The sequence below is a fragment of the Balaenoptera borealis genome (genome assembly GCF_965194805.1).
Source record: "Balaenoptera borealis genome assembly, chromosome: 16".
In the NCBI taxonomy this organism is placed as follows: Eukaryota; Metazoa; Chordata; class Mammalia; order Artiodactyla; family Balaenopteridae; genus Balaenoptera; species Balaenoptera borealis.
Genome location: NC_138872.1, coordinates 87,725,041 through 87,743,102, shown reverse-complemented (window position 1 = coordinate 87,743,102; position 18,062 = coordinate 87,725,041). Strand labels below are relative to the sequence as shown.

The 18,062-nt window shown below is 48.6% G+C and overlaps 1 protein-coding gene and 1 long non-coding RNA gene across 9 annotated transcripts in view; one reads left to right on the top strand and one right to left on the bottom strand.

Annotated features, from left to right (window-relative positions):
* The window catches only part of MAD1L1 (mitotic arrest deficient 1 like 1), a 330,462-nt gene that overhangs the window by 82,353 nt on the left and 230,047 nt on the right, over positions 1 to 18,062 (bottom strand). For all 8 annotated transcript variants that reach the window (XM_082360973.1, XM_082360972.1, XM_082360971.1 and 5 more), the window contains one exon: positions 3,344 to 3,434. In XM_082360973.1, the coding sequence (XP_082217099.1) occupies positions 3,344 to 3,434 (91 nt within the window). The remainder of the gene's footprint in view (positions 1 to 3,343; positions 3,435 to 18,062) is intronic.
* On the top strand, positions 10,548 to 14,491 carry LOC309613740. The gene is made up of 2 exons (XR_014235866.1): positions 10,548 to 12,234; positions 12,552 to 14,491. It is a non-coding gene; the product is annotated as an uncharacterized lncRNA (long non-coding RNA).

The following is an 18,062-nucleotide window of genomic DNA, read 5'->3' as shown; positions in this document are numbered from 1 at the left end:
AGACCCGGACAGGCCACGCACCACAGGAGGCGGGCCCAGCCGCCTCCCCTCCCGGGCCTGCCTCCCGGCCCCGCCAGGCACTGAGTGGGCACAGGCCGGCAGGCCGTACTCAGCTCTGAGCGGTAACCGGAGCGGCTGCCTCACCAACCAGCTGTGAACTAATTACAAAAAGTTCTAACTAGTCGAGCTCCCTCTCCAAGCATATGTTCCCAATTAAGTCAAACTGCAGCGGATTTTAATCAATCTTCCTTGAAGCAGCCCAACTTGAAGACTCCTCCAGGGGGAGAGAGGAGAGGAGATCTGCATACGGATCACGCCGGCAGCACCGCGGATAAACACACAGCCGGGGGAGCTACACGCTAATTGGGCCCCTCGGCCCGTGTCCTCCCGCTCTGCCCAGGCCACGAAGCCGCGGGTCTGCGGTCGCACAGACGAAGCGGAGCCTGGGGGCAGCCAGGCCACCTGGAGGGGTGTGCTGCCCTCTCCTGCTGCCTCCACGGCCCGGGCACCGAGGTGCAGGGGACGAGGTCTTGGCCTCACGATGGTGTGGTCAGACGTGGCCTGTGACCTCCTGGTAACCCCCACGTGGGTGCATCATCCCCGATTTTACAAAGGATGTGCTGGGGACTCAGGTGGCAAAGCACGACATGCCCGAGACCACCCAGCTGAGGGGCAGGATTCCAGCCGAGGTCTACAGACTCGGACGCCGGTGCCCCCAGGGCACCACCCACGTCTCCGCGGTTTCCACAAGCCCAGGTCTCCTTCAGACCCATTTCAACACCACCTGGCGGGGGCTCCCTGAGCCAGACATGAGCTCTTCCCGGTCCACTCCCCCAGGACCAGAATGCCCAGCGGGTTCCCTGTGTCTGCCCTGAGGGGTCAGGGCGCAGGTGGGCACCCTCCTTCCAGAGCCGAATCCACCCGCCTCCCTGCCTCCTGGGCAGGGCCTGCCCACGGGCACTCTGCCCAGGCTGGACGGCGGTGGGGCAAACTCTGCCTCTCTGGCGTCACGGTCAGACAGGAACCGCCGCGGCGACGGGGTGACCCGTCCGCTCAGCCTTGGGGGCATACACCTCTCCTCGCCCCAGGGCATCAAACGACAGACCCAGGCCAGGGGCAGCGGGCAGGGCAGTGGGGGGGGCGGGGGCGGGGGAGGAGGCCAGCGGTCCCAGAGCTGAGGCTGCTCACCTGGGAATGGCGGCCGGGCCATCAGCGGTGCAGCCCGAGGAGCAGGGCAGGAAGGTGGGGTGAGGGGTCAGGAGTGGTGGAGGCTGCGGGCGACGGGGCGGCTCAGGAGACAACGGCCCTGGGTTCAAAGACCAGCCCTGCTCCTTGGGGCTCCGTGCCCGTGACTACAGTGCTGAACCTCTCTGAGCGAAGCTTCCTTGTCAATGAAAAGGGGGCAGCAGGACGTCTCCCAGGACTGTGGGTGGGCACAGATACAGGAGGCCTAACGAGAAAACCCAGGGCCCACGGAGCACGGGGTCGGCACACAGCAGAGGCCCGTGGCACCCGTGATTGAGATGGTGAGTCAGGAGACAGGACTCGGCCCCCACCATCACAAGGACCTTTCTGAAACAAGCCCTGTGCCAGGGGCGGGAATGCTCCCGAGAGCCTTCTGGGACTCAAGCTGGAACTGGCCACACGGAGAAAGGGGCTGTGACGTGGGACAGAGCACCCAGGAGCCTCTGCTTGCTGCTGTCTCAAGATCTGGGCGACCCGCAGAGCTGGAGGGGCGGCACAAGGCCCCGGGCTCAAAGCAGGTGGAGAGAACCAGTGCGGCGGGACTGCGCCTGGTGCGGGGGCCACCCGAGCGCCCACGGCGGGGACGGGGCCTCACACCCCCGGACATGGCTCCAGGATATCCACGGCTGGGGGTGAGGGAGGCGGCGGCCGCGCGCCCTGGGAACAGCGGCAGGTGCGCACATCACCGTGCGAACATCTGCTCCCCCAGGATCCTGGAAACCAGGACCCACTCGCCACACCCTCCGGCCACGCCGGGGGCAGCTGCTCACACACACACTCGGCGCTGCGTGTGGCCACTGCCGGCCGGGTGCGCCCCCCCCCCCCACTTCCACAGACAGAAACCTGCGTGCCGAGAGCCCGGCCACACCAGGGCGCAGACACTGGCCCATGCCCTCCCCAGGCTGACACGGATGCCACCTGTCGCCTTGGCCATGCACGGCTCCAGGACGCACAGCCAGGCCCCCACCCTGCGTGAGGTCCACGTGGAGCCCAGGAGGCTGGACATGGCCAACGTCGCTGACCCCACCCGCGGAGCGCGGATTGGACTGGGCACCACCCGCCCAAACCTCCCACACTGGAAGGCTCGAGCTGGGGGCCCCCAACGCCGGCCCCGTCTCCCCACATCCACTGACGGTGCTCACTGCACCTCTCACCTGGCCTGACCCTCGACACCATCACCAAGGGCCACTGAGGCTCCTCGTGACAGGCCTTGAAGCCCTGGAGCAGGAAAAAGGAAACATCGATTTCGGCAGCACTCACTGAGCCCCAATCAGAGGCCTGGGAAGCCATCAGCCGTGACCTCAGGCTGAGCTCAACTAAGGACCCAGAAAGACTCCCCATCCTGCCCTGCCACGGCACCACTGCCGGGCGGCCGGGGGTTCACCCGCCAGCAGCCCAGCTCTCCCAGCAGGACTGTGGCCCAATTAAAATGGTACAAGGTGACAGGTCCCGGAGCTGAGTACGGCCCATCCGCGGCTCACGGCGCCTCGTTTTATCAAGGTTGTCACTTCTCCCATCTCCAGGAATCAGGAATAAAAAGGAGATTTGATTTGCCTCTAATAGATGCCAAGAGAAAAATCAACGGCCTGTCCAAAATCTGGGTAATCACTAACCTGCAGGTTTCCTGCCATGGAACAATTTAGACAGGAGGATAAAAATGAAAAGCAAAGCAAAAGCAGAACAGTGCAAATAGCAATCCGACTTCACAACTGCAGGCAGATGCGGACGGGCTTGGATACACCCCAAACCACCCAGGACCTCTGCTGGCGTCTCCTCCCAGGGGGGCACGCCCGCCACACCCGCCGCGGGTGACGCAGAGGCCAGACTGTGGGCTCACTGTGGCCAGCGGTCGGGAAAAACAAGACGGAGACCAAGAAAGCGGACGGGGCGGGGGGCTGGGGGCAGCGCCACCCGGGGCAGGCTGTCCCTCCTGCTGGCTCGGGACGGGTGTTCTCGGCCAGCCAGGGGCCTGGGTGGGGGACAGGCCCCTGGTTTAGCCTAGTCTGGTCAGCTAGAAAGTGGGATGGCTGGGGTGCAGGAACCTCGGGCAAAACCCAGGAGAAAAGAGGAGGGCAGGGCAAGCCCCGGACGAGCTCACCTGCAGGGTGAGCCGCTCCAGCTGCGTCTCTAGCACCTTCTTCTCTTCCTCCAGACGGCTCCGCTCCCCCTCCAGCTCCTCAACCTTCAACCTGCAAGGAGAGCAGACCCGTGACAGGAGCCCCACTGTAGCCCGCCCTCTGGGGAGGAAAAGGGGGAAGGTTACAAGACGGTTAAAAGGCTCGTTGCCAAGTACACATTTGTAGAAACGTGACATGAAGAGATGACATTATGGAAAAACTGTAAAACTACACAAGCCCAGGATGGGGGAGTGCAGCCAAGGCATCTATTCCGGGGCGGAAGCTTCTGCCGCGGGGAGAGGTGGGGCCCTCGCTGACCAGGACCGGAAGGGAGCAGGGAGGAGAACTAACAGTGGCACGGTGGCCCTGTACGTGTCCGGTGCCCATCAGTCCACCCCCACAAGTGTGACCGCGCACCGGAGAGGTCGCGAGAATCAAGAGAATGCCCTGAAGAGGGTCTCCAAGCACGACGAAAAGACAGGGAAGCTCTCCGACGTGCGCTGTGGACACAGCTGGTGGCTGGAGGCTGGGGGACCACCCGGACGAGGTGTAGAAGCAGGCTCTTCTTACCCCGAAGGCCCAGAGGCCAAGCAAGGCCAGTGGCCGAAGCAGGCATGCAGGTAGGTTGCAGCTCATCGTAAGAAGGCGCCTATTTTTGTCTTCCTTTTTAAATTTAATTTTTTTATAGCAACCATATTCATACGATTTAAAATTAAAAAATGCCAAGGAAGCAGTTCCCAGCACTGACACAGGGTAAGGAACAGAGCCTTTTCCACCAGCCAGAATGGAAAACTCACGCTTCATGGATAATTCAGGAAGGTCTTGGCTCGGGAATGGGAGGTAACTGCCTCCAGACTGGTACCTGCTCCAGGCTGGCCCAGCAAATCACAGCGGCAAGATCTGAGAGGACCAAACTCTTCCCGAGAAACCTAAGTGCATCCCTGAAACACGCTCAACAAGATTTATACAAGCACAAAAACGTTCAGAACCCAGCAAGCTAGAACTCACAATGCCTGCCATCCAATCAAAGATTACTGGGCATGAAGTAGGAAAATATGACCCACAATGAAGAGAATAGCCTGACATTAAATCAGCATCTAAGGACATTGAAACAGTTATTAAAAGCTATTGGAATAGAGGAATAATATTCCATTGTTCAGCAGTTAAGGACAGATATGGAAGATATAAACAAGACCAAATCGAATTCCTAGAGGTGGAAGCTACAGTGTCTGAGATGAAAAATCCTGGATGATATTAATGATGGATTAGACTCTGCAGGACAGAAGTTTAGTGCACTTGAAGACAGAGCGATAAAAACTATCCACAGTAGCAAACAGAGAGGAAAATCGATCTTTAAAACTGGAAGGAGCATTGCTGAGCGGTGGGGCAACTTCATGAAGGTGAATTTACGTGCAACTGGAGTCCCTGCGGTGGTGGTGGTGGTGGTGGGGGTGGGGATGGGACAGAAAAATACTGCAAGAAGTTTCCAAATGTGACGAAAGTATAAAGACCCAAGAAGCTACACAAACCCGAGCACAAGAAACATGAAGAAAACACCCCCAGTGCACGAACGATCTGGCTGCTCAAGACCAGTGATAAAGAAATCCCACAAGCAGCCACAGAAAGGAAATGTTACCCACAGAGGAACAAAGCAGCTTTCTCAGCACAGACACTGCAAGGAGAAAGAGGAGAAAAATCTTTAAAATACTAGAAGAAATGAAAAAATGTCAACCTAGAATTCTATTCCCACTGAAAATATCTTTCAAAAAACAAAAGCAAAATAAAGATGTTCTCAGACATACAAAAACAAAGAATTTATCACCAGCAGGCCTGCTCTACAGGAAATGTCAAGCGAAATCCTCAGGCAGAAGGGAAGGAGAAGCCACACAAAGGCGTGAGGAGCAACGGAAATCTTAGCTACGTGGGCAGAAATATGGTTTTTCATATTATTTAAATCTTTTAGAAATATTTAAATTACTATTTTTAAAAGAGATTGACTGTTTAAACAAAACTAATAAATATATTGGGGTTTTCAGACATAAATATAAGTAAAATATATGACAGCAACAGCATAAAGGCTGCATAAACAGACATACACAGCTGTAAGGTTATATTATATATGTGAAAAGGTATAGTATCACCTGAAGGTAGACAGTGATAAGTGAAAGATATATATTAAAAACCTTAGAGCAACCCCTAAAATAAAAAAAAAACAAAGAGTTACAACCAATAAGCCAAAAAAGGAAATAAAATGGTATCATAAAAAACACCCAAGTAATTCAAAAGAAGCCAGAAAAATAGGCAAAGGTAATCAAAGCAGTATTGGCCTGAAGATAGATCCATGGAATGTAACAGAGTCCAGAAACAGAAATATACACACATAGACAACTTTTAGGGATAAATACAGTAAGGGAATTCAGGGTAGAAAGGATGGCCTTTCCAACAAATGGTGCTGGAACAATCCCTAAAATCTGTATTTTGTATAAAACAAAAACTAATTCCAGGTCCATCCATGTTGTTGCAAATGGCATTATTTCATTCATTTTAATGGCTGAGTAATATTCCATTGTATTTATGTACCACATCTTTTTATCCATTCATCTGTCAGTGGACATTTAGGCTGCTTCCATGTCTTGACTATTGTGACCAGTGCTATGAACACTGGGGTGCGTGTATCTTTTCGAATTAGAGTTTTCATCTTTTCCAGATATATGCCCAGGAGTGGGATTGATGAATCATATGGTAACTCTATTTTTAGTTTTTTAAGGAACCTCCAGACTGTTTTCCATAGTGGCTGCATCAATTTATTATACATTCCCACCAACAGTGTAGAAGGTTTCCCTTTTCTCCACACCCTCTCCAGCATTTACTATTTGTAGATTTTTTTGATGATTATCATACTAAGCGAAGTAAGTCAGACAGAGAAAGACAAACATCGTATGATATCACTTACATGTAGAATCTTAAAAAATGATACAGGGACTTCCCGGGTGGTGCAGCGGTTAAGAATCCGCCTGCCAATGCAGGGGACACAGGTTCGAGACCTGGTCCAGGAAGATCCCACATGCCGTGGAGCAACTAAGCCCGTGCACCACAACTACTGAAGCCCGCGCGCCTGGAGCCCATGCTCCGCAACAAGAGAGGCCACCGCAATGAGAAGCCCGCGCACCGCGATGAAGAGTAGCCCCCGCTCGCCGCAACTAGAGAAGGCCTGTGCACAGAAACGAAGACCCAACGCAGCCAAAAATAAAAAAGTAAATAATAAAAATAAATTTAAAAAAAATGATACAAACGAATTATTTACAAAACAGAAACAGACTCACAGACTTAGAAAACAAACTTATGGTTACCAAAGGGGAAAGGGGGGGGGATAAATTAGGAGTTTGGAATTAACAGATACATACTACTATATGTAAAACAGATAAACAAGGACCTACTATATAACACAGGGAAACTATATACAATATCTTGTAATAACCTATAATGGAAAAGTATCTGAAAAAGGACATATATATATATGTATGTATAACTGAATCACTTTGCTGTACACCTGAAACTATCACAACAATAAAAAAAAACCTAACTCAAGGTGTTAATAAACCTACACGTAAAATAATCATAAAATTGCTTAAAAATACTGGAAAAAGTCTGTGGATTTGGGATAGGCAAAGATTTCATAGCTACAATATGCAAATCATCATATGTAAGAGAAAAAAAAACCGATAAAACTTCTCTTTAAAAGACTTCATGAAGAGAATGAAAAGACAAGCTACAGAATGGGAGAAAAGATTTGCCAATATCTGATAAAGGACTCGTATCCAGATTGTATAAAGGACTCTCCAAACTCAACAACAAGCAAATAAGTAATCAAATAAAAAATGGACAAAAGTTTGAACATTTTACCAAAGAAGATATACAATGACAAGCACGTGAAAAGGTGCCCAACATCATTAGCCAATAGGGACATAAAAGCTTAAACCACAGTGAGACGCCACCTCGCATCTACCAGAAGGATTAAAATGGGGAGGACCAACCACACCAAGTGCTGGCGAGGAGAACCCACACCTCTCGTCCACCGGAGCGGGAACATGAAACAGTACAACCACTCTGGAAGACAGCTTCTTAAAGAGTTACTCACGCAACTACCAGCCATCCCCCGCTGCAGTGTTCCCCCGGGAGAAAAGAAGGGACACAAGGACTTGGTGTGTAACACAGAGTAGCTTCATTCCCACAGCCAAAACTTGGGGCAAACCAGACGTCCACTGGCAAGGGCGTACGTGAGCGAACAGTGGTGTATGCGCACAGGGGAATAAGGCTCAGCAGAGAGAAAGGGCAAACCGCTGGGACACACACGTGCTGTCTCAAGACAACTACGCTCAGAGAGAGAGGCCAGAGTACACACTGCACAGCTCCCATAACACACAGCTTCGTGACGTGCCCACCGCCCCCCGGTGGTTGAAAGCAGACTGGTAGCTGCCTGGGGGTGGCGGAGGGGAGGAGGGGGAGGCAGGGTTATAATCGAGCCAGAGGGAATGTTTGAGGGCGAAGGACAGGCCCACTATCTTGAGTGGTTCCATGGGTGTGTGTGTGTGTGTGTGTGTGTGTGTGTGTGTGTGTGTGTGTGTGAGAGAGAGAATATATCCAGCTGAACACTTAACACGTGCAGCCCACAACTGTGAAGACACACGCCGCACCCATGCCTTTGGCGGGTCACCCTGTCCCTTGCAGGAGCACCCGAGTGGCACTAAGCCGCAGGTGCGGGCAGGGCTGCGGGCACCGCAGGGAGCTGAGGAAGAGTCTCTGGCACCCAGGGAGGCCAGTGCTCCACACAGGTCCCATCCCATCCCCTAGTTTTCTCAGGGGAACCTGAGGCTCACAGAGGCTAAGTGACCACAGGGAAGCGGCCCATCCGGTACCCAGGACAGGGACCCCGGTAGTCGGGCTCCAGGGCCGATGTCCTTACCCTCTAGGTCAGTGCTTCTCAGAGGGATGACTCGGAGGTGTGACCCGCCCGGCCTCGGCGAGGCATCCCCGTGAGCTTGCGGGGCGGTGGTGGTCAGTGCCCAGGTCACCGCCAGGAAGCCGCTTCTGGAGGAGGACTCTGCATCTCAGGGGCAGGCTGCATGAGAGCCCCGCAAGGCCCCTCTTGAAACAGGTATTATGGATTCTGAAGGCTCGTGAGCGAAAGTTCTCCGGTCTAAACTCAAATAAGCACATGCACGTGGCAGCAGACTTGCTAATAAGTGGCGCGCTAGAACCCGTCCCAGCTGTGGGAGAGCAAACCACGCCAACAGCACTAGCTGTGCATCTTAAAGACGGGCGCCGTCTCCTCCTCGTCCTCCTTTGAGGCAGACTGCTTTCTCACCGAGGGGGAGGGGGAGAGAACGAATGAATGAGTGCGGGTGCATGTTTGCTCAAAAGCTCAGAATGCTGGTCTGCCTTCCAACTGTTCAAAGCAATCAGGTCTGGCGAAAGTGTCTTGAAATTGACTAACTCCGAGTTTTTTAAACACGGAGGGTATTACATAAACTGGATGACATCCCAGATCATTTCTCGAGAAGACGAAGCCAATCAAAGCAGGCGTGTGTGTGTGTGTGCACGCGCGTGTGTGTGTGTCAGGAGAAATCAGCGAGAAAGGGGTGTTTGTTATCTTCCTTAAAAAAACATTTGGTAATGAATGTACCATGTACCCTGGAAAACTTCTGAGGGAAGAATGATTGTTTTTGCAGAACTAAAACCCAGGGTAGCGGGGGTGGGTGCCAGGGGTCAGGCTCCTGGTGCTGGAGGGGACAGCGGGCGGAACTAGAGGACAGCTGGGCAAAGAGCACCTGGTCCGGGAGGCCACTTGCCCAGGCTGACTGCCCTCTGGTCCCGGCCCCCACACCCTGCCTGCTGGCCTCCTGCCCGACCGCCTGCCCAGGGCTCGGCAGCCGCTCTGTCCCCGTGGGCCTGGCCATCCCCTCTGTCGGATGGTCTGCTCCGTGTCCCCAGCGTCGGGCTCACCGCAGGCACCACCGGCCCTGTCCTGCACCTGCAGCAGAGGCTCGAGCGCGGGGAGATGGACTGCACCAGCTCTGGAGTCGTTCGTACGAGGAGGGGGGTGTCCTGCTGCAGACTGAACGACTGGGTCCCCCAAATTCACACGTTGGAGCCCAACCCCGGGTGTGATATTTGGAGGTGGGCCCCTGGAGGGTGACGGGTCAGACGAGACCGCGAGGGGGGCCCCCATGGTGGGACCGGCGCCTGGTAGGAAGACAGCAGAGCCTGCTCGCACTCTCTGCCCTGTGAGGGCGTGGCGAGAAGGCGTCAGCAAGCCAGGAAGGAGGCCTCAGGGGAAACCAAACTTGCCAACGCTCCGATCTCAGGCTCCCGGCCTCCAGAACTGTGAGAAAATAAGTGTGCTGTATAAGCCGCCCGGGCTGTGGTGTCTGTCACGGGGGCCTGAGCGGGCGCCGAGAAGGTGCTGCCGTAACAAACACGTAAAACACGTGCGACGGGCTCCTGGGCAGAGGCTGGCCGGGGCGGGAGGCGGCTGCCAGAAACAAGGACGCGGAGGGCGACTGTGGTGAGAGCTGGGGGCGGAAGAACGGGCCAGGGGAAGCGAAGCGGAGGGTGGGGGCCGCGTCACTAGGTCGCAAAGGGCGAGGCTGAGCCGCGTGGGTTCTGCGGAAGGTGGAACGCTGGAGCTGTTGAGCCGAGGAGACCGCTAAGCACGGTGCAGAGAGAGTGTCCTGGTCCCTCCTGACTGTTGGCGACAAAAGGTGAAATGAAAATGAAGCAGGAACCGTTAACAGGACGTACCCCTGATCTGATGCGATGAGAAGGCACAAAACCCCAAACCCAGCATCTTCCCAAAAGCCACCCATCAGCCTCGCCGCAGAACACGTCAGACAAACGTGGGCTGGGGGTGCTGGCACAGCCAAGGTCGCGGAAAACAAAGACCCAGAAACTGGCAGAGAGCAGGGGAGGCGGGGGGACGAGACGGCTGAGACCAAGGTGGTGCCCTGGGCTGGACACTGGGCTGGACGCTGCTGGGTAAACAAACGGGTGAACACAGGCCGCAGACCAGTTAACTGTGACTTGACTGTGACAAATGCCAGGGAAACGAAGACGTTGATAATGAGGGACAAAGGCGAGCAGCACATGGGGCGCTCTGTACTATCTGTGCGACTCTCCTATAAACCAACAATTATTCCGAAACGAACAGCTGCCAAGAAAGAAGGGAAAGAAAGGAGGGAAGGAAGGAAGAATGTACGCTGGGGTGGCTGTATGAATACTGGACAAAGGAGACTTCAGAGGCGATAACCAGATGGTGGCCGCCCCAAAAAAGAGGAATGACAAACATGTGAAACGGTTTATTCACCAAGAAGACACAATAACCCTAAATGAACATGCCCCTAAAAGCAGAGCTTCAAAATACATGAAACGAAAAATGACAGACCTGGAAGGAAAAACAGACAAATCCACAAGTATGGTTGGAGATTTCAAAGCTTCCTGCTAAGGAGTTAGAACAGTGGACAGAAGATGAGCAAAGACACACAGGACTGAACAACACTGTCAACCGATGGGATCTGACAGGAACTTACAGAACATACCACCCAACACAACAGGACACTCATTCTTCTCAAGTACGGATAAAGCATTCTCCAAGACACAGCATGTTCCTGGGGCATTTAACAAACCTTAGCAAATTAAAAAAAATGAGAACTATACAAACTGACTGAATGAAAATGAGACTATGACAGATCGCAAGTGTGGGATGCAGCTGAAGCAGTGCCTAGAAAAAATCTGTAGCCTTAAACGTTTACATTAGAAAACAAGAGAGATCTCAAATCAATAATCTAAGCTTCCACCTTAAGAAACTAGAAGAAGAGGGGAAAAATACAGCCAAAGCAAGAAGATGGAAGGAAATAATAAAGAGCAGAAATCAATGAAACTGAGAACACAAAAACAATGAGAATAATGAACGAAACCCAACACTGTTCCTTTGAAAAGACCAATTAAATTGTAAAGCTCCAGCAAGACCGGCAAAGGGAAAAATCGCGAAGAGGCCAAGCGGCAGCACCAGGAATGGGAGGCTCCGCGGGAGCGCGTCCACACGGACAACTGCCCTCGGTCCAGCCAAGTCGCCCGACAAAGCACCCACAACCCGACCCTTCTAAAGGCCTTCCACAACAGAAATACCCAGGCCTACATGGTTTTACAGTCTCTTCCAGAAAAGAGAAGGAGCACTTCCCAGCTTGCTGCACGAGGCCAGCATTATGCTCACACAGAACCAGAAAAGGACAGAACAATAAATGAAACCCACAGACCAGTATCCCTCACAATATGGACCAAAAATCATCAACAAAGGACTGGCAAGTTGAATCCAGCAACACATAAGAACATTACATGACAGCCAAGGAGGGTTTATCTCGTGATGTCAGGCCGGCTCAACACTGAAAAATAAATCAGTATAATCTACCATACTGACAGTTTAAAGAAGAAAAAACACAAAATCGTATCAATCTATTCAAGGAAAAAGAAAGGATTTGACAAAATTCAACATCTACTTGTGATAAACTTTTATAAGAATAAAAGTCAAATCAAGAATGGAAGGGAACGTATACATCCTGATACATCTACAAAAAAACCTACAGCTAACATCATTCTTAACGGTGAAAGACCAGGTGCTCCTCCAAGACCAGCAACAAGGCAAAGATGTCTGCCCTCCTCACTCCAACACCACTCTGGAAGTCTTAACCAAAGGCACCCCACTCAGAGAAGATATAAAACTGATGTAGACAATTTACAGATAAGAGTACCTGTGCAGGAAAATCCCAAGGAATCAACCAAAAATAAAGACGAAAAAAACCCTCATAGGGCTTCCCTGGTGGCGCAGTGGTTGAGAATCTGCCTGCCAATGCAGGGGACACGGGTTCGAGCCCTGGTCTGGGAAGATTCCACATGCCGCGGAGCAACTAGGCCCGTGAGCCACAATTACTGAGCCTGCGCGTCTGGAGCCTGTGCTCCGCAACAAGAGAGGCCGCGATAGTGAGAGGCCTGCGCACCGCGATGAAGAGTGGTCCCCACTTGCCACAACTAGAGAAAGCCCTCGCACAGAAACGAAGACCCAACACAGCCATAAATAAATAAAAAATAAATAAATAAAAATTAAAAAAAAAAAAAAACCCTCATAGAACTGATAAGTAAATTTGGTTAAGGTGCAGGATACAAGATGAACAACTCAAAAATCAATCATTTCTATATAATAGTAAGCCAACATAAAACAAAATGTACAACTGATATAAAAAGACATACTTAGGTATAAATCTAATAAAACATGCAGAGTCTGTATACTGAAAATACAAAATGCTGATGAAAGAAATCAAACATGTAAATAAATAGATACATATTGTGTTAATGGAATGGAAGACCCAACATAAGGAGAATGTCAATTCTTCCCAAACTGACGTAAAGATTTAACTCAACGCCAATAAAACCCCAGCAGGATTTTTTGGGGGCAGATATAGACAAACCAATTCTAAAGTTTATATGGAAAGTCAAAGGAACTAGAATAGCTAAAACAACTCTGAAAAAGACAAATGAAATTGGAGGAGTCACACTACCAGATTTTAAAAACTCACCCCAAGGCTACCAGTAGTCAAGACAGTGGTGATGAGATAAATACTTAGATCAATACAGCAAAATGGAGAATCCAGAAAGAGAGAGAAATATGCCCAACCGATTTTTGACAAAGGCATAAAAAAGCAATTCAATGAAGGAAGGACAGCCTTTACCATATATTGTCCTGAAGCAGTTAAACTTCTTTAGGCAAAAATAAAATAAAAGTAAATCTTCACCTAAACCTCACATCTTATGTAAAATTTAACTGAACATGGATCAGAAACTTAAATGTAAAATGTGAAACTAGAAAATTTTAAGAAATAAACATAGAAGAACGTCTTTGATACTCAAGGCTAGGCAAGGAGTTTTCAGACTCAACATCTAAAAATTGATAAATTGGACTTTTTCAAAAATTAAAACTTTTGTTTTAAGACATTGGTAAGATAATGAAAATAAAGTACAGACTAAGAGAAAATATTTGCGAACCACATATTTGACAAATATGTATCCAATATACATAAAGAATTTGAAAATTCAACAATAAGTTAAAAAACAAAACAACAACCAAAAAACAACTGGGTAAAAGACAGGTGAGATATATGAACAGATACCTCACCAAAAAGGTTAAACAGGTTGCAACTAAGCACATGAAAAGGTGTTCAACATCAGTAGCCACTTGGGAAATACAAGTAGAAAACCATGGTGAGATACACTACACACTCAGCAGAAGGGCTAAAATAAGAATATTGACAATAGCAAGCGCTGACAAGGAGGAACCCAAACTCTCACACAATTCTGTTTAAGCAACCAGCAAACCACTTTCCAAAGCCAAACATGCACTTAACACATTACTTAGAAATTCCACTCCTGCGTGTCTACCCTGCAGAAATGGGAACTTATGCCCACAAACAACCTGCACGTGAATGTTTATAGCAGTCCTAGTCACAACTGCCCTAAGCTGAAAACAACACAAATATCCTTCAGCAAGTGAATGGATAAATTTTTTATAGCTGCGGCATAACCATCAGTGGAATATTACCCAGCTATAAAAAGGAGCAACTACAACAAGGACGCAGAGTGCTTGGGAACCTGTAAATCAATTAGACCCGACAGCGGAGGACACATTCTTGCAGGGTGCACACGGATACTCTGCAGAAAAGACTACATATGTTAGGCTACAAAACAAGTCTCAGAAGTTAAATTTATTGATCTAATGGAATTAACTCAATGGGATGAAAGTAAAACCCAATAATAGAAGGAAAACTGGAAAACAAATATGTGAACACTAAACAACAGACTCTTAAACAACCAACAGATTAGAGAAGAAATCACAAGGAAATTAGAAAATACCTGGAGAAAATAAAATAAAAACAAAACACAAGACAACAGTGAAAGCAATGTTCTGGGGGAATTTATAGCCTTAAGTGCCTACATTACAAAAGGAGGATCTCAAATCGATAACCTAACTGTACACCTTAAGAAACTAGAAAAGGAAGAGCAAACTGAACTTAAAGGTGGTAGAAGGGAGAGAATAATAAAGATGAGAGCAGAGACAAATGACACAGAGGACAGAAAAACAGTAAGAAAAATCAACAATACCAAAAGTTGGTTATTTGAAAAGATCAACAAAGTCGACAAACCTTTAGCTGGAATGACTAATATATTTCAATATAAATAAAAATCAGTTATATTTCTATACAGTGGCAATGAACAATGTGAAAAAGAAATCTAAGAAAATAATTCCATTTACAAGAGCATCAAAGAGAACGAACTACTTAGGAATCAATTTACCCAGGGAGGTATAAGATTTGTACACCGAAAACTGCAAAAGACTGCTAATAGAAATTAAAGAAAAGCTAAATAAATGGGGAGACATTCCATGTTCATCAATAGGAAGACTTAATATTGATGTTACGATGTCAGAGAAGTCGAAACGATCTTGGAAAAGGACAACAAAGCTGGAAAACTCACACCTCCTGGTTTCAAAACTTGGTTGAAAGCTACAGTATTCAGAAAGGAATGAACTTTACACAGATAACATCTTGGATGAATCTCACTTATGCTGAGTGAAAGAAGCCAGTCTCAAAAGACTACAAATTGTAGGATTTCATTTATAGGACATCACTGAGAAAAAATCAAAACTGTAGGGATGGAGAACAGATCAGTGGTTGCCAGGGGATTATGGGTATGTAGGTGGGCGATTATAAACTGACGGCGTGAGGAGGATTTTGAAGTGATGGAATTATTTTATACTCTGATTAAGGGGTAAGTAATTAACATTCATAGAATTGTAAACCAAGAAGGAGACAATTTTACTACATAATAATGTTAATAGTAAAAAATAAAAAGTCTCCTAGGATATAGTCTGTGCCTTATTGTAATGGTGAATACAAGCATGAATACATATTTGTCAAATGTGACTGTGGTGTCTGGTGAGGTGGCGGAGGAGGAGTATTTTATTACTGACATTCTTCAGAACTGAAGGAGCATGGCAATAATCAAAAGCAGACTGGCTTTTATTTGGTTTAATCACTGTTTTAAGCTTCTCCAAAGACAACACACTATCTGAGACCTGCCTTCTGGGTGGACGACTACCACAGCCCCACCCCTGGGTACCTCACCCTCGCAACACTGGACATTAAAAGGGATGCATCCTGCTGTATGCAGAGTATGCCTCAATGATACAGGTATTTTTAAATCCCTCTTCGGGATTTAAATCCCTAAGAATCCATAGGCTAACGCAGAGAAAGCACAGGGTGCAGGGCCTGACCCACAGAAAGCACTGGGTGAACGTCAGCTGCTTTGGCACAATTGTTACTACTGCTGCTGGAGGGGGGAACTGTCCCCACTTTCAAAACCATAAGGCGTCGGAATCCTAGGTACAAGACAGCCCAAGCACCGTCGAGCTTCTGGGACCCAGAAAGTACGCTTGCCCATATGTCAAAACATGGCCAACAGTTAATGCACAGAGATGTTCATCACGGTTTGTTCTTAACAGCTGAAAACGTGAAAATAACTCAAACTCCAGAAGTGGATTAGCCAACTGCATTACGGAACAAACTATATGTTAATATTTACACAAAGTCTGTAAAAACATGGGAAAGTGTTATAATACAAAGTGGAGAAACAGAGTTTAAATGATGTGGATTTCACTATGTATAAAATATTTATGAATAGAAAAAAATGCCAAAGAGTTCAGTTAAAGATGCCGGTTCCAACATTTACATTTAAGTGCAACCTCTCTCAAAATTCCATTAAAACAAGAGCACAGGTCTTCCTTACTTCTTTTGAGGCCTGCTCCTGAAAGGACAAAGAAAATAGAAGGGACAGTGTCCAAAAAGCTTCAGAAGTTGGAAAACAGATGAATGAACGGCAAATGACACAAAAAAGCTAACTCCTAGACCAGCAATGGAAACGCCAAGAAGCTTCTACCACAAAAAGCACCCAAAGTCTCAGGAACGGCATCACCGAGAGTCGCTTCTGGAGGCAGCGAGAAGGCAGGGCTCCAACTGGAAGTGGCTTGGAAGTCTCTCTCTCTCTTCTTCCCCACTTTTTAGGAAATAATTACAGGAACTTGCAAAAACTGTACAAGGAGGCCCATGTCCTCTTCACTCAGTCTCTCCCTCAATGGTAACGAGGTAAACAGCTTCCACGTGACGCTGTCACACGTGCAGATGCGTGTAACCACCGCCGCCATTGAGCCCACACACACCGTCTCCTCGGAGACACCCATCCCCGCCCCCCACCCCCCGTAACCTCTTCTTCTGTGTTCTAAAGAGACTGTGTAAAACTGATGTTAATTATTCTTTAAATGTTTACAATTCTTCAGGGACACCATATGGGCCTGGCAACATATTTTGGGGGAACATTTTAATCATGAATTCAAGTTTTTGATGTTTGTAAGGTGATTCAGATTACCTGTTTCATCTTGGTTGAGTTTTGGTAGTCTCTGGTGTCTGAGGCATTGGTCTGTTGCCCCCAGTTAACGATCTGGCGAGCTTGGGGCTGTTCACAGTGTCCTGTGTCCTCTACGTAGCCGAGGGCCTGCAGAGACACCCCGTCCACGCTCGATACTCATGACCTGTGTCTTCTCTTTCCAGACTTGTCAGTTTTGCTAGACGTTTATTAATTTTATTGAATTCTTTTCCAAAGAACCGGCTTTCTGCTTCAATAATTTTCTGTTTTTCTCCTTTCAATTTCATTATATTTTGCTCTTTATTATTTCCTCCTTTCTGCTTGTTTTGGGCTTATTTTGCTCTTCTTTTTTCAGGGTCTCGAGGCTGGAATATAAATCGGAGACCTCCCCACTTTCCTGATGCAAACGTTCAGTGCTGTGCACCCTCCTTCTCGGCACTGACTCTGCCTGTCCCACAGACTCCGACAGGTGTGCTTTCACCATCGGTCAGCTGTATTTATCTCTCCTTTGAGATGTCTTCTTCCGCACTCGGGCTATTTGTTTAAGAGTGTGTTGTTTAATCTGCAAACGTCAGGAGATTCCCCTGTTGTTTTCTGTTACTGACTTCTGGTTTGAGTTCCTTCTGGTCAGACAACACACAGGGTGTGAAGCCGATTCTCCTGAACTTGCTGAGGTCTGTTCCACGCCCTGGGTGCTGCCCCACTGCGCCTTCTCTGGATGTTGATCAGGTCCTGTTGGTGGATGGTGGTGTTCAGTTCTTCCATGTCTTGGCTGCTTTTCGGTCTGGAAGTTCTACGACGTCTGAGAGTGCTGTGTTGGGGTCCTGGACTGTACAGGTGGATCTGTCCATTTCTCCTTTCAGGTTCATCGCTAGGCTTCACGAGTTTTGAAGTTCTGTCGTCTGGCACACACACATTTAGGATCATTACGTCTTCTTGGCAGATTGAGCCTCATGTAACGTCCCTTTTTTGTCCACGGTATTTTATCTGAAATTATTCAACTAATATAAGCCATACCTACTTTAAAAACATTCATGTTTCCATAGTACATCATTTCTCATCCTTTTAATTTCAACCGACCTCTGTTGTTACCGTTGAAGTGAGTCTTGTAGATAAACTACAACTGGGTCGTGTGTTCATATCCACTCTGCCAATCTGTTATTTTCTAGTTGGTGCGTT